The sequence below is a fragment of the Brachypodium distachyon genome, chromosome 2, assembly GCF_000005505.3.
Source record: "Brachypodium distachyon strain Bd21 chromosome 2, Brachypodium_distachyon_v3.0, whole genome shotgun sequence".
In the NCBI taxonomy this organism is placed as follows: domain Eukaryota; kingdom Viridiplantae; phylum Streptophyta; class Magnoliopsida; order Poales; family Poaceae; genus Brachypodium; species Brachypodium distachyon.
In genome coordinates this window covers 10,431,565-10,445,418 of record NC_016132.3, presented here as the reverse complement: position 1 = coordinate 10,445,418, position 13,854 = coordinate 10,431,565, and the positions used below count along the sequence as shown (strand labels likewise).

Below are 13,854 nucleotides of genomic sequence, written 5' to 3'. Positions count from 1 at the left end.
ACGAAGTAGTCAATTTCTGCTTCTGCACTTTTAAAACTAGCACACCCAAACAGTACATATAGCAGGAGCATCTCGGCTCGCTCGACGATATCCAAGCAGTGACCACGAAGGAGTACAAAATAGGCAGCATACCTCCTCTGCCTGCCTCGCTAGCACAAAGCCACAAACTGCTAAATTTTCCATTCAATTTCCACACCCACCTCCCTCCCCCTCGTCTGGACCAAAACCTCTGTGCAACTCCAGGCGGGGAGTTCCATGGACTCTTCTTCCGAGGCGCCGCTGCTCCTCACAAGGCACAAGGAGGACGATGAGGCGATGGGTGGTAAGCGGGGCTGGTGGAAGGAAGCGACGGAGGAGGCCGGCCGGCTGACGGCACTGGCAGCGCCGATGATCGCGGTGGCGCTGCTGCAGCTGATGATGCAGCTCATCTCGACCGTCATGGTGGGGCACCTCGGCGAGGTCGCGCTCGCTGGCGCCGCCATCGCCAACTCGCTCACCAATGTCTCCGGCTTCAGTGTCCTCGTGAGCTCGCTCCCGACAACCCCCCTATGTTTGTTTGGCTTTCCTTTTTTTTTTCCTGCGCCACGCCCGGGAGTCTGGAAGTCTGGAACTCGGGGTGGGATTGGCGGCGCATGCTCCTTCGTGGTCACTGCTTGGATTGCGACATATACTGTTTAGAAGTGCTAGTTAGGTGCCCGCGAGGTGCTCGTAGGAATGCTCTGCCGTGCGGTTGATGAGGTCAAGTCAAATATGACAACCAATGGCATGAAAAGGGTCTCAGTTCAAAGGGCACGCGGAAGTGGTGACCCGTCGGAGATTTGTCCAGGTTCTAGAGGGGGCTGGTCTTAAGAATATTGCCAACTAGGAGTAAACAACCCTAAGTACTTACCAATAGCATTGGAGGGGTCCAGTTAATACTTTTGCAAATTGTAGGCCAGCAGAGTGAGGCATGTAGTATTACCTTACGATATTAATTTTCAAACGAGTACTGCCAAAAGGTACAACCATATAAGGACATGATGCTTTTTGTTTTGTTTTGAGAAACAACATAACAGTTCGAACAGCCCAGATAACAACAGAATTGCTGAACACATGAACACAGGATTGGAGATAAAATGTAACACCAGTTCACACTTGTTGCATAATCTCGAACTGCTCCCAATTAGAGTTTGGACTTTGGAGTGGGACAAAATTTTGAATTTTGGATGCCAGGGGATAGGCATTGGGAGGGGGATGAAAATAATGCCAATGTATTAGAATAAGTAAAATCATTTGCTCCTTGTTATTGGTGTGCTGGCATTGTGTACTTGGTAAGTCGGAGGAAGCTAGAATAATCTTGAGAACTCAAGGGTCTTGAGTTTGAATCCCCTTTCCCTTATTTATCTTTTTCTTATTCTTTTCACAACAGTTCCCACATGTGACTAAGAGGGGAGGGAGGGGGTAGTAAACTCACCACCAACTCTGAAATTTTAGAAGCAAGAAAGATGATTTCCATGGATATCTGCTAGAACTACTACTACTTTAGGTTGGACCTGGACTTCAGCAAGCATATCTGGTAGAACTACCATTATAAGAGGATAATACTACTCAACTCTCAGTCCTCATATCAGAATTCAGATGACACAAATCAATGTGGGCTGCCAATATCCCAGTATCGCTACAAGGAGAAATGCTATAAGCTGGATTCTTTTGGAAATATCTGTGGATTTTGAGGTTGATGTGAACCATCTTGATTCCAATGTAAGGGTTTGCTGGTTCCTATTATTCTGTTTTAAGTCGTTCTAGTTTGATACACCCCCTTGGATTTAAACCCACTCTACAACATACATATACCACAAGCATAACAACTTAAGTGCAACTTCGGGAGAACCGGAGAAGATGACTGAACAGAAGGGATTAGAAAGCAAATAGATAGCAACAAAGAGTATATCCAAATGGCCAACTCCACCATCTGGTTAGAGGCCTCCCAAATTCATAGCAAACAATTAATCACGGAATCCATATTGTAACATAGGTTCTTTATTCCTTTTTAGAATGAAATTAGGAAGGATTATGAAATAAAATTCATTTTTTTTAGAATTACCGTGAATCCATTCCAATCGAACATTGAGTAATCACTAATCAAATCCTTCAATTCAAAGTATTCGAGATCTTTTAAAAAGTGGATGACGAACGAGGACAAAGAGAGAGACTCATTATACATGTCAATACCAACAACAATGAACTTCTAGTAAAAGGAAAATCCGTCGACTTTATAAGTCATGAGGGTTCAAGTCCCTCTATCCTAGACTCTAGAACTATCCTGGTGTAGTTGCTCACCAGAAGTGAGAAAAGAATGATGGTTGGTTATGTACATATGATTTATGCATTTTGCATCAGTTGTCACAGCGTCCAGTAATCTTTCTACTTGGTAGTTGGGGAAATGTGCACGGAGGGGAAATAATTAACTTCTTCCAAGTAAAAGGTGTATGTACCAATTCATCTAAGTTCGAATTTTTCTTTTGTGACTAAACTATCAAATTGTTACTCTTCTTTGCATTATATACTATGTGTCAGTTTAGTCCTCTTACAAGCTCCACAATAGTTGTATGGGATGGACCAGCATTTTCTTGTTGCATTCTTAGAACAGCATGATTTGAAGACGAAATACAAGACTGAGATTTACAAAAATATTCTCCTTGGTACACATGTTTGCTGTACAAACTTGTCAAAGTATAAACTCAATACCTTGAATTGAAATTATGTCTATCATACTAGATTAAACTTTGCTCAAACCAAATCATTCTTTTTGCGAGCAATACTGCATACTGCCAAGGCATAGATTGATCATATAATTGCCCTGTAGTCTGCCAGTGACCAATGAGTAGTCAGTGACCAGCGAGTAGTCCAGTGAGGCTGGGTAACTTAAGCAAACAGCCGTCAAAATGTTAAGGAGGAAAATAGAATATTCAGGCTTTTCCACTGATTCAAAGTGTACGTGCAAGCTCAGCTCTTATGAAATTTTTTACGTAAAGAGTGATCCAAGCTAACTAGTCAATGCGATGTTAGCATAATATATGGTGATATTTGGTATCAAATCTGTGGACTATCCTAATCTTGCTGCTCTTATGAATACGAGAAATCTTGTCTCAAGTATTGCTTTAAATCATTCAGATCCTGGTACAGGAATCGTTGCCTGCCTTGCACAAGCCATCATTGTTGCTCTAGCTAGTCTTTCAGCACTGTCTCTGCACTTCATCTTAGTTTGGCTTCTATTTATTTCATTGCAATATGTATATGATCCATATTTCATACTAATGTGGTTTTCCTTTTAGATAGGACTTGCATCTGGATTGGAAACTATTTGTGGGCAGGCCTATGGAGCAGAGCAGTATCATAAGCTATCCTTGTATACCTACAGGTCCATAATTGTACTTCTTATTGTGAGTGTGCCCATTGCCATTTTATGGGTCTTCATTCCAACAGTACTTCCTCTCATAGGTCAGGAACCACAAATAGCAAATGAGGCCGGGAAATATGCATTATGGCTTATCCCTGGTTTGTTTGCCTTCAGTGTTGCTCAATGCTTTTCAAAGTTTCTGCAGTGTCAAAGCCTGATCTTTCCTATGGTTCTTAGCTCCATGACTACACTCGTTGTATTTATTCCTTTGTGCTGGTTCATGGTTTATAAAGTTGGAATGGGTAATGCTGGAGCTGCTTTATCCGTCAGTATCTGCGATTGGGTTGAAGTGACTGTTCTTGGTCTTTACATTAAGTTCTCACCTTCTTGTGAGAAAACACGTGCTCCACTTTCGTGGGAAGCTTTTAAAGGGATTGGCAGTTTCATGCGGTTGGCCATACCATCGGCCCTTATGATTTGGTAAGTAAATGTTATTCCCATGTTTCCAAATAGATGTTGTTTACTTGTTTTAGCCTCTAGCACAAATAATTCTGTCCAATATGGGAATACATACTCCTCTGTGCTTATGCGTTCTTCATTCTCTTTACTTGTCAAGGCGAAGCCAGAAAAATACATCGTTGGGGTCATTCTTTCAAATGTACTGGTGTCATTGCATATTATTAAGAGTATTTCTCTATTTGTAAGAAGGATTAGCAAGAAATCATTGGTGTCATTTGACACCAATAATTACATGCTGGCAAATGTCATTCCAATAAACACATTCCAAATAATGGAGCTTATGACATTAATGTTTCTCTTTATGTGTAAAATATGAATATTTTATGTGTATCAGTAGCCAAAGTTTATAATGTATCCCAGACTTATGCGAAGTATGAATTTCTCGAGTTCCATTCATTGTAGGTTTTTCTTTAAATGCACCTCAAAATTGTAGATTGGTATGTACTAGAAGAAGTAGTGAGGAAACTATGAGAATATGTATTTATAAATACAGGAAACAATAATGTGCTCTGTTAAATTCGTAAAGTATATTTTTCATTTGAAGTAAACTAGTAATAGTGTTTTAAGATAAGTTATCCACATGTTATAATCTTAATAGAAGCTGCAACACCAGTTCATATTCGATTTATTAAATATGGGCATGACTTCAAATGTTCCTTCCCTGTTTTCCAATTTTCCTGACAAAATTTATTTGTTCTTCAGAAAACATTTGCACTCATGCATTATTTTGAAGGATCCTCACTTAGTGACCCTAAGAACTTTTTGGAACTTCGTATTTCCTGAGATTAGAGATTCTAGTTCTTAGGATTCCATATATGTATCCCTGATTTCTGTACCTTCGATTTGATTGGACTGCCATGTTCTGGATGAGCCCTGATGCTAAACTCCGATGGTTTATATAGGCTAACATAAATGTCCTAATCTTACTGAAAAAGCAATATAGTAGTTAGTAGGTATATTTTGTAGCCTACTTATTTGAGTACAAGTAGGGTCATCCAATTAGTATCTTATTTTTGAGACACCAGTTAACCAATTGGCCACCATGAGTGCATATCATCTATTTTAAATTCTTCGATCTTATGTGCAAGGCAGTTTACTAGTTTTACATCTTCTTTTGTTGCAAAATATGAAGCTATAACATTTGCATGTAAATACTTGGCAAGTTTAACACAAATGTATTTTGTTCCTTTCTTGAGAACTCGTAGTAGTGTAGCCGGAGTACTTTAAAGGATGATTATGTTTTCTCAGATCTTTGTCTACTTTAAATTCATATAAGTTTGACAAGCATTGTGTTGTGCATTACACCATTCTCACCCAACCATTAGAGCATATTTAACATTAAAGAAAGATAATATTTTGGCAATTTGTTATGAACCATAGTACAGATCTTTCACTTACAACGCCACTTGACATGCTTCCTCACCTCTTATAACAAAGGTAGATAAGCTTATACATAATTATATATATTACTTTTACTTTAAGAATTCCTTGAATTAATCAAAAATTAATCTTAACCTCAACTTTTTGTTGTGAGAAAATCTTAACCTTGGTTAAGCTTCCAATTCTGTATCCTCCCTCACGCCCATTCAGATATTCATCTAACTCTCCTTTACAACAGCCTTGAGTGGTGGTCTTACGAGCTGCTCGTTCTGCTTTCTGGGATCTTGCCAAATCCAGCACTTGAAACTTCAGTGCTTTCTATATGGTATGCATTAGTAGAACTATAAATACGAAGTTCTTGCATCCCGTGCTACAACATTCACCAAAATGATGTCCTTTTGAACAGCATATCTACAGTAGTACTATTGTACAATCTCCCATACGGTATTGGAACAGCTGCAAGGTAGGACAGTGCATTTGTTTCTATTCTCAGTTATAATGGTTTCTACTTAATTATTTAGCTTAAACATATGTCATATCCTGTGGCAGTGTGCGCGTTTCAAATGAACTAGGTGCTGGCAACCCAGAAGGTGCCCGCATGGTAGTCAGTGTTGCTTTATCCATAATAATTTGTTCAGCAGTGTTGGTGAGTACAACTCTTCTAGCATTGCGCCACTTCATCGGAATTGCTTTCAGCAACGAGGAGGAGGTTATAAATTATGTCACCAGAATGGTACCCGTTCTTTCCGTTTCAGTTATCACGGACAGCTTCCAGGGAGTCCTTTCAGGTATCATCAATATTTGTCTTTGACAGGCATCATATAAATAAGTAAACTAAATGTGCGGCTGGATTAAACTTTTGCGTTTGTTATAAACACATATACATTACTGTGTGTATTGTATAGAGCAGTGTTTCTGGTAGATCGTTAATGCCATATGATTGATGGAAATTAAATTCTTTGAAGTGATCAAAAGTCCAGCATGCACTACCCTTATGAGTTTACCATTTTGTGATGTAGAGACATACGGCACTTAATAAAGTCTATAATCGTATAAGATGCAATAATGATCAATATTGTTGTTTTCACCTTCAAAAAATGTAACAAAGAAGAAACCATTTAAGATGATCATATGGAATCTTGTACTCCCTCCGTCCCATATTAAGTGACTTAAATTTATCCAAATATGGATGTATTTATACCTAGAAAACGTCTACATACATGTAATATTTCGGCACTTAACATGGGACGGAGGGAGTACTACTATATTGATGTTTGTATGTAATGCTAGTTCCTTATCTAATGCATCCATTTTCTCAGGTGTTTCTAGGGGCTGTGGATGGCAGCATTTAGGCGCCTATGTAAACCTCGGTGCATTCTATCTTATTGGCATTCCTACTGCTCTTTTTTTCGGTTTTACTATGAATCTAAGGGGAATGGGGTTTTGGATTGGCATGATAGCTGGTGGGGCCACACAGGTCACTCTCCTCTCTGTCATTACTGCTAAGACAAACTGGAGCAAGATGGTAAGTTCTTTCTCCATTTTTACCCCTTGGTACTTCTCGACAGAGTTTTGTTTCTATTGCTCATGCTTTTCCATCTCCCCCATGTTTCATTGGTACAGCTGAATACGGATTAGAAATGAATATTGGTAGTAACAAATATTGGGCATACATGCTATAATTAAAATTGTCCACAACCTTTGGATAGATGGCAAATATTGGGCATACATGCTATAATGAACATTGTCCAAAACCTTTGGATAGATAATTATATAATTAGATTAAAGATTCAATTATGGCTGAGATCAAAATTATCCATCACTACTCGTGCTTTTTATATTAGTACTGATAAGTAATGTTGTTGCTCATACAGTCATACCACGGATTAAGTTTTCAGCATTTTGATATTGATTTGGGCTGGCTATTTGCAGGCTGACAAGGCAAAGGAGAGAGTATTTGAGGAAAGACTTCCGACACAAGCAGCACTCTAATTGCGTTCACAAAATAATGCCTAGTTGCGTCCTCAAAATTTTCATGCACTGTACGTTTTTTCTTTTTTTTGAGAGAGAAGGGGGTATTCAAAGTCTTCCTTTGGCCTTGAATTGCCGCAAATTTTGGAGTGGCTATATATTCTGATACTATAACTAGTGTTGATTATTTCTGTTTTTGCTTTAGAAAAACAAGCTAGACATATCCTGCTTTCATAGTGAATAAAAGAGAGTAAACTGTCAAGAGAGAGGGAGGGAGGGATGGTAGGTAAACTCGAATGGGTATTTAACTGGTATCAGAGACACATGCATCACAGTTAGTACCTCCGTTCCTAAATACGGAGTATCAGATGTTCTATCTTTGTCATATGTCAAGCTTCTTAAAATTTGACCAAATTTATAAAAACACATACAATATCAAGTATGGGATTTAACAAAACTAATTAATTGAGAGTTGTAGATGTTGATTGATTTTTGTTGTAAACTTGGTTAAACTTAAAATATTTGACATAAGACAAGAAGTAACTTGCAGAAGAGAAGCACATAAATGATTTGCATTATTTGCATAAGAGGACGTGTTGATCCTCTGTAGTATAGAGCATACGCAAACAAGCTCTTGCTGACAAAGTGAACACAGCAAATGCAGGAGCTTTTGTCGTCATTGCAGGATTCAAAACAAACCTATATGTGAACAACATATTTTCGCCAAATTATCCTCGAGAAAGAACATTGAAAGTGTCTAAAACTTATCGCTGTTGATGGCATTGCAAAGTACTCCCTCTGTTCCTAAATACTTGTCGCTGTTTTAGTGCAAGTTTGCACTAAAACAACGATAAAACAACGATAAATAGGTGCACTAAAACAGCGACAAGTATTTAGAAACGGAAGGAGTACTAGCTGACAGCTTGTTGGAAAGGAACGAAACATTCACATCCAAACTGAATCTGATCCGGGCATGCAAAGGATAATTAATTGTACTCCCTCCGACCCATATTACTTGTCTCAAATTTGTCCAAATATGAATATATCTATTTTTAAAAAGCGTCTAGATGTATGTAATATTTTGACAAGTAATATCGGTGAGAGGGAGTAGAAACTTCTTATACTAAAAGCTACTCCCTCCGATTCTAAATTGTTGTCAAAATATTACATGCATCTAGATGCAAGAATTTAGTATCAGAGTATCTAATACTAAAGAGCACAAGCATTTCATTTTTGTCGCCAGGTCTGCATTTTCTATGATGGTGAGATGCAGGCTGTATTCTTCCAAAAAAAAGATGCAGGCTGTATCTTTGTACTACGTAGTACACATGCCATGTGTAAGCTACTAGACTCAATGCCGAACAAAAATTAAATACTTTGGAAATCACAACACATCTCAAAGAATGTTTTCGTCCATGATGACCAGTGATGTGCCCTGAATGTCATGAAATGATACATGAAATGTTTATTTTTTTCCGCTGCACGAGCCACTCTCTACTTTGCTGAACTTGGACACGCCTTGCCCAATGAGCAGCGTAGAAACGTCATCCTACGTCCGCAAAAGAAAAGATAAGATAAACACAGATGCCATTAAGTTGGAGAACTAACCATTATCAATCTTAGGTTTGACGTCGAGTATGTCTCGTTCAGAAATATTATCCTTTTGGTGGTAAGTGACAAGTGATCTACCCATCAACAAACGGTGGGATATTAGTGGTGACTTCATCAGCCTGAAGCAGTGGCGGAGGCAGTTAAAGAATATAAGGAGGGCCAAAAAAGAAGGGATGATTTATTAGAAAGGCTAAAACATAAAAATTGAAACTTATAGGATAAAATTGCAAAGATTATGTAGGGGCTTAAGTAGAAATTCTAAATCTTAGGGGGGCTAGGGCCCGTGCTGGCCTGGGTGCTGCCTCCGCCCCTGGCCTCAAGGCAATCCGTGATTCGAGTCCTCTATAGACGTAAAAAACCCTCGTATCTTGTAGTGGGATCTCTTATTTAGATATAGAAGATTTAATGTCCATGGCATTCCAAACCTGTACCTTTTTTTACTCTTCATATGTTTTTTTAGAGCATCGATCTGGCTTTATTGATTATGAAACAAAATACAAAAGATCGATACACGAACGAACACAAATAATGAAGATACTCAACAAAACTAAAAACTTCATCATAGTCCCTCGAAGTAAACTTCTCTTGACGCACCCTTCGCATCTTCATGTTTCTCCACGTATTCGTTGACAAAATTGCAGAATCACATGCTTGCACAAGCTGAATTAAGCTTAAGAGATTTTGAAAAGCCGCATGAGCCGTCCACCTCAAATGGTGAGAACTTAAGATCTTAAACACACCATGGCTAGGGTCATGCCCTTTGTAAGACAAGCTGTATAAATGCTTTTTTCCGTCGATGAATCAAGAAGGCAAAAGACAAAAACACGAAAAGACGTGTTGTGAGAACCACTGACTCCATGACATAGTCACATAGGTTGCAACGCCCACACCGAACGAGCAAGGAGCCAAGACAGCAATCTTCTAGACGACGACTTCTCCATCACCAAGACGCCACCGAGAAGAACACACAAACCTAACAAAAGAAGGTGGCAAACTGGATGCCAGACGTTGATCCATGGTTCCTCTCGTTTCTCAATATCAGATCGGCCATGAGAGACGAGGGGAATTGCTGGAGATTGAAGCTTCCTCAAAGACGGCGGTGACGGATAGGGTTTCCTGCTCTCGTCGAGTAACAAGAATCTGATAGCACATATCTTTACTATTCCTTAATTTGCAGTTGCGTCCGTGGTAGGCCGTAGGTTCGTATGTCGTCCCAACTTCAGAGAAATTACATCTCTGTGACACCGCCTGAACTCCCGAATCGTTTTTCTTCTCTTTCATTCTCTCGCGTCTCGCCCCGCCCGCTGTGGCCCGCCGCTCCTCCCTGCCCCGCGGCCCGCGCGCCGCCGCCACCGCCCACCTGCCTCTCCTCTCCACCGGAACCGACTCGATCTCTTCCTCTCCCTCACGATCCCTCCCGCGCCCGTCCCTCCATGTGCCAGTCCATGCCGCCATCGCCATGGGATGGAGCACTGCCGGTCCCCGCGGACGCCGCCATGGGACGCAGTCCCGCCGTCGAGGACGGGCGCCTGAGGAGAGCTCCGTCGTCCTGGCCTCCTCCTCCGGTTCCCGTCGCCACCACCTCGTCCCCCTCGAGGAAAAGCGCACGGCAACGACTTCGCGTCACCGGATCCGGCCTCCCCCAGCCTCGACGCCGCCAGGACTGGGCTCCTCCGACCCTACCGCGGCCGGATCCGGCTTTCCCTGACCCCTCTCTGGAGATCGATTCGTCTCATCACCTATCAAAGCCGCCGCCTTGATGGACTGTGCCTCCAGAGTTTGAAGTGCCACCGCTGCCTCCATGGGAATCGTCACCGCCGCCTCCTGGAATCACCAATCGGCGCTGCCAGTTCACTCTACGTGGCCCGACCTCAAGGAATCGAGCCGCCCGTGTCTCCAAAGGTCGAGATCGCCACCTCGACTCAAGGAGCCGCCTCCTCAGATCGAGGTCGGCGCCTTCATGCTCCTCCAACCGCCTCCTCAGTGGCTACTCCCATTGCCGAGCTGCACGAGTTTGTCACCAGGCACTCAGAATCGCACAAGAATTAATTTATGGCATCATATGTTTTTTTTTAACTAAAATTACCTATGCAGGAGTCCTCCGATTAAAATAAATGTCTCTGCTTGGAATGAAAATCATGTTCCCTTTTGCTGAACAAACACAATGGAATTTGGAGAACGGGAGCCTGCAGATTTCCTTATGTTTAATTACACTTTTGCTGAATGGTGCACAAGTTCCAAAGATAGCTCTACTGTTTTAATTATTTAAGATTAATGGTCTTGCTAGAAGGTCAAAGCTATAAATTGTATGTTTTAGGAAATATCATCTCTTGCTTATTGGCAGAGTAACTGATTGCTTAGTTGGTCAAAATTGCTGGAGCCTTTGAAAGAGTTAAGACCATTAATCAAGGAGGTACGTGTAGCTGGCCATTAAGGGTAAGTATGCTAAGCTTACTACTGATTATGTGTACCCATACTCAAAGCAGGGATGTCAACATAGACTTCACTAAGACCTCCCGATGAAATTTTATTTGTGTTCATTGCATAAAGCCATAAACCATGTTTGGCTTGTAGGTAGTTCCTATTACCTCCATGACGTATTTGCTAGCATGATGTGTTGCATTTTAATCGTCTTTTTCTTGTTCAATAGGGCAGATTTGGTATTTGGGAGTGGAAGAAACATGGTTAAAGCAAGTGTTTATTTTCAGTCTAATGCTTACTGAATTAATCTGTTCCCTTTCTGTAGAACTCTGCTATTGGTTTAACTAAGTACCACTTTAGTGTTTGATATATACTCCTAAAATAGCCAGGCTTGTGCTGAACCATGATTGGTTAGTGACCTGTTGAGTGTTGACCTATATGTTGTTTGAATAGCCATACACTGGCTGAGAAAAACTTCAATTGGGGATTAAGTGTAGTGCCCTGAATGTTGGTTGTTTTTACTGCACAAGTTGACACAGTCCAGAGAGCGGGAGGATCATCAAGGATCAACGTATCAAGTGAGCTACTCGAAATGATGTGAGAAAGAAGGTGGCTGATACTTGGGTGCGATGGCGATGGAACTGGAGAAGTCAGCTTAAGAATTTGTGTATGAGCAGCTGCAACAACAGCTGATCGACATGGATCAGTATCCTTCAGGTTGGACATGGGAGCTTATCATAGTGAGCAGCAGTATAGGTTCTAATCAGTTTCAAGAGTTCTTTTCATATGAATTGCTGTAGGTGTGTCATTGTTGTCATATACGTCTGGTTTAATCATGGAAATCATCATTTCTCTCATTGTAAACATGTGAAATGATTGTTCAGTTACATGTGACATGCTTAGACCATATATACATTTAGCCATGCAATTACGAAGTACATGAGAACACAAGTACTTTGATAAATGTGTAGTATTATTCGCTTGTATTCTTGTGTATGTAATGGAAAATAGTAAAATATGACAGTGATCATCCGAAGTAATAAGTGGTCGTTTCATTTGTGGGCATACATTTTATTGTCAGTTTGATTGCCTTATGTTCGTCCGGTTTTCGTAGGTATGGTGGGGAATTTGTTTTGCTTGCTACAGTAGGGGCCCATCTTTATATTTTACCTGACTAACTTTTGTTCCAAATGATAACTTGTCTGAAAACTATGTCCTATTATAATGTTGTTCATGCAAATATTTTTGCTGGTTGAATATCTATCGCCGGGAATAAAAGAATAAAGCATATACTGAAACTGTTTGGCATTTTCCTATACTGTTTACATATCTCTACATGCTTAAATGATGAGCTTATGTTTGAAGTTATGTTGGTCCTTCTTCAATCTTCAACAATGTTGTGGTTTCTAAAGTCTTATTAAAGTTTCTATATGCATCTAGATATTGTCATTTAAAATACACAAGAGTGGTTATATTACTGATCTCTGTAGGTACCAGATTACCAGTCCATTACAACCTTCAACAAATGAGTTGTTCAAAAGAAAGTTTTGAGAAAGTGATACTTTCAGTTATTCGTGTAGTCAAAGGAATACTTTTGCTACTAATTTACCAAAATAGAACTACATAAGTAGTACCTTGCCTTGTCAGTAGTAGAAGCTTTTTTTTTTCTGAAGTGGGCACAGGTCTCAGCCTCTGAGGTAAATTCTCGAGATTAGTTTGTTCACGTTCTTCGGTTAACTCGCATTGTGTAACGCCGATTTTGTTTTGCACGAATGTCAGGCCATTTTTAGTGAACAAATTGGAGCCACAATATCTATTTGATGGCCGCAGAAAAGTATATGAGTTATTGTCATTGAAGAATTCATTCACTTCTCTGTTACTTAATAGAACAATCTTCATATTCTGATCAAAATCAAATACACTCCAGGGTAATTTATCTCTTTATCTGTACAATATCCTTGTACACAACACCGATCTTTTTCTGCATGCTATCAAGTTAGTGGTTCATTATATTGGTCATGGTAGAAAACTTTTGACTGAGGGGGATGTACAGTTGAGCCACATGTTTTGGAGGTAGGAAAATTAGTTTTATGCTATCAAGACTTGATGAGTTCATCTTTTCAGCCTTCCACTGTAGGAAACTGAAAGATGCCCGAAACATATGCAAAATGTACCTATAAAAGTGCACAAATGAACGAATGTTTTATTTCTCGCTATTGAAGCATAACTTTTTTTGTTGAAGACGATTCTCTTCGTATTCATCAGCCGCAAATCTCTAATCATGTATACATTATTGCTGTCCGCAAATTTCTAATCATGTATACATTATTGTTGTTTTTATTTTCCGTTGCAACGCACGGTCACTTAGTTAATGCCAGATACATCTGAGTATGGTAAGAAAATGAGGCTGCCATACGCGCATAGCGCTGAAGGCCCAAGCCCAAGTGCAGAGGGATTCTTCCTATGTTTTAATAAATGTCTAAAAAGGAAATATGGGCCCAGGCAGAGATGGGCTTTGTCCACTTCCTTATCCTTCTTCCCCGACCTCGCTGCATCATCCATTCCCAGAAAAA

General features: G+C 40.2%; 1 protein-coding gene across 4 annotated transcripts; it reads left to right on the top strand.

Moving 5' to 3' along the window:
* Positions 1-42: 42 nt before the first annotated feature.
* Positions 43-7,511, top strand: LOC100842847 (protein DETOXIFICATION 12). Of its 4 annotated transcripts, none has more exons than XM_010232544.3 (8): positions 43-522; positions 3,319-3,400; positions 3,481-3,859; positions 5,517-5,603; positions 5,685-5,741; positions 5,828-6,066; positions 6,598-6,803; positions 7,211-7,511. In XM_010232544.3, exons 1-8 carry the CDS (start codon positions 256-258, stop codon positions 7,268-7,270), a joined length of 1,377 nt encoding a protein of 458 aa, XP_010230846.1. In that variant the 5' UTR covers positions 43-255; the 3' UTR covers positions 7,271-7,511. The 4 variants fall into 4 exon arrangements, with proteins under 4 accessions (XP_010230846.1, XP_003567622.1, XP_024315741.1 ...); XM_024459973.1 differs by lacking the exon at positions 43-522 and adding an exon at positions 577-1,740; XM_003567574.4 differs by having other exon boundaries at positions 45-522; positions 3,315-3,859.
* Positions 7,512-13,854: the final 6,343 nt, after the last annotated feature.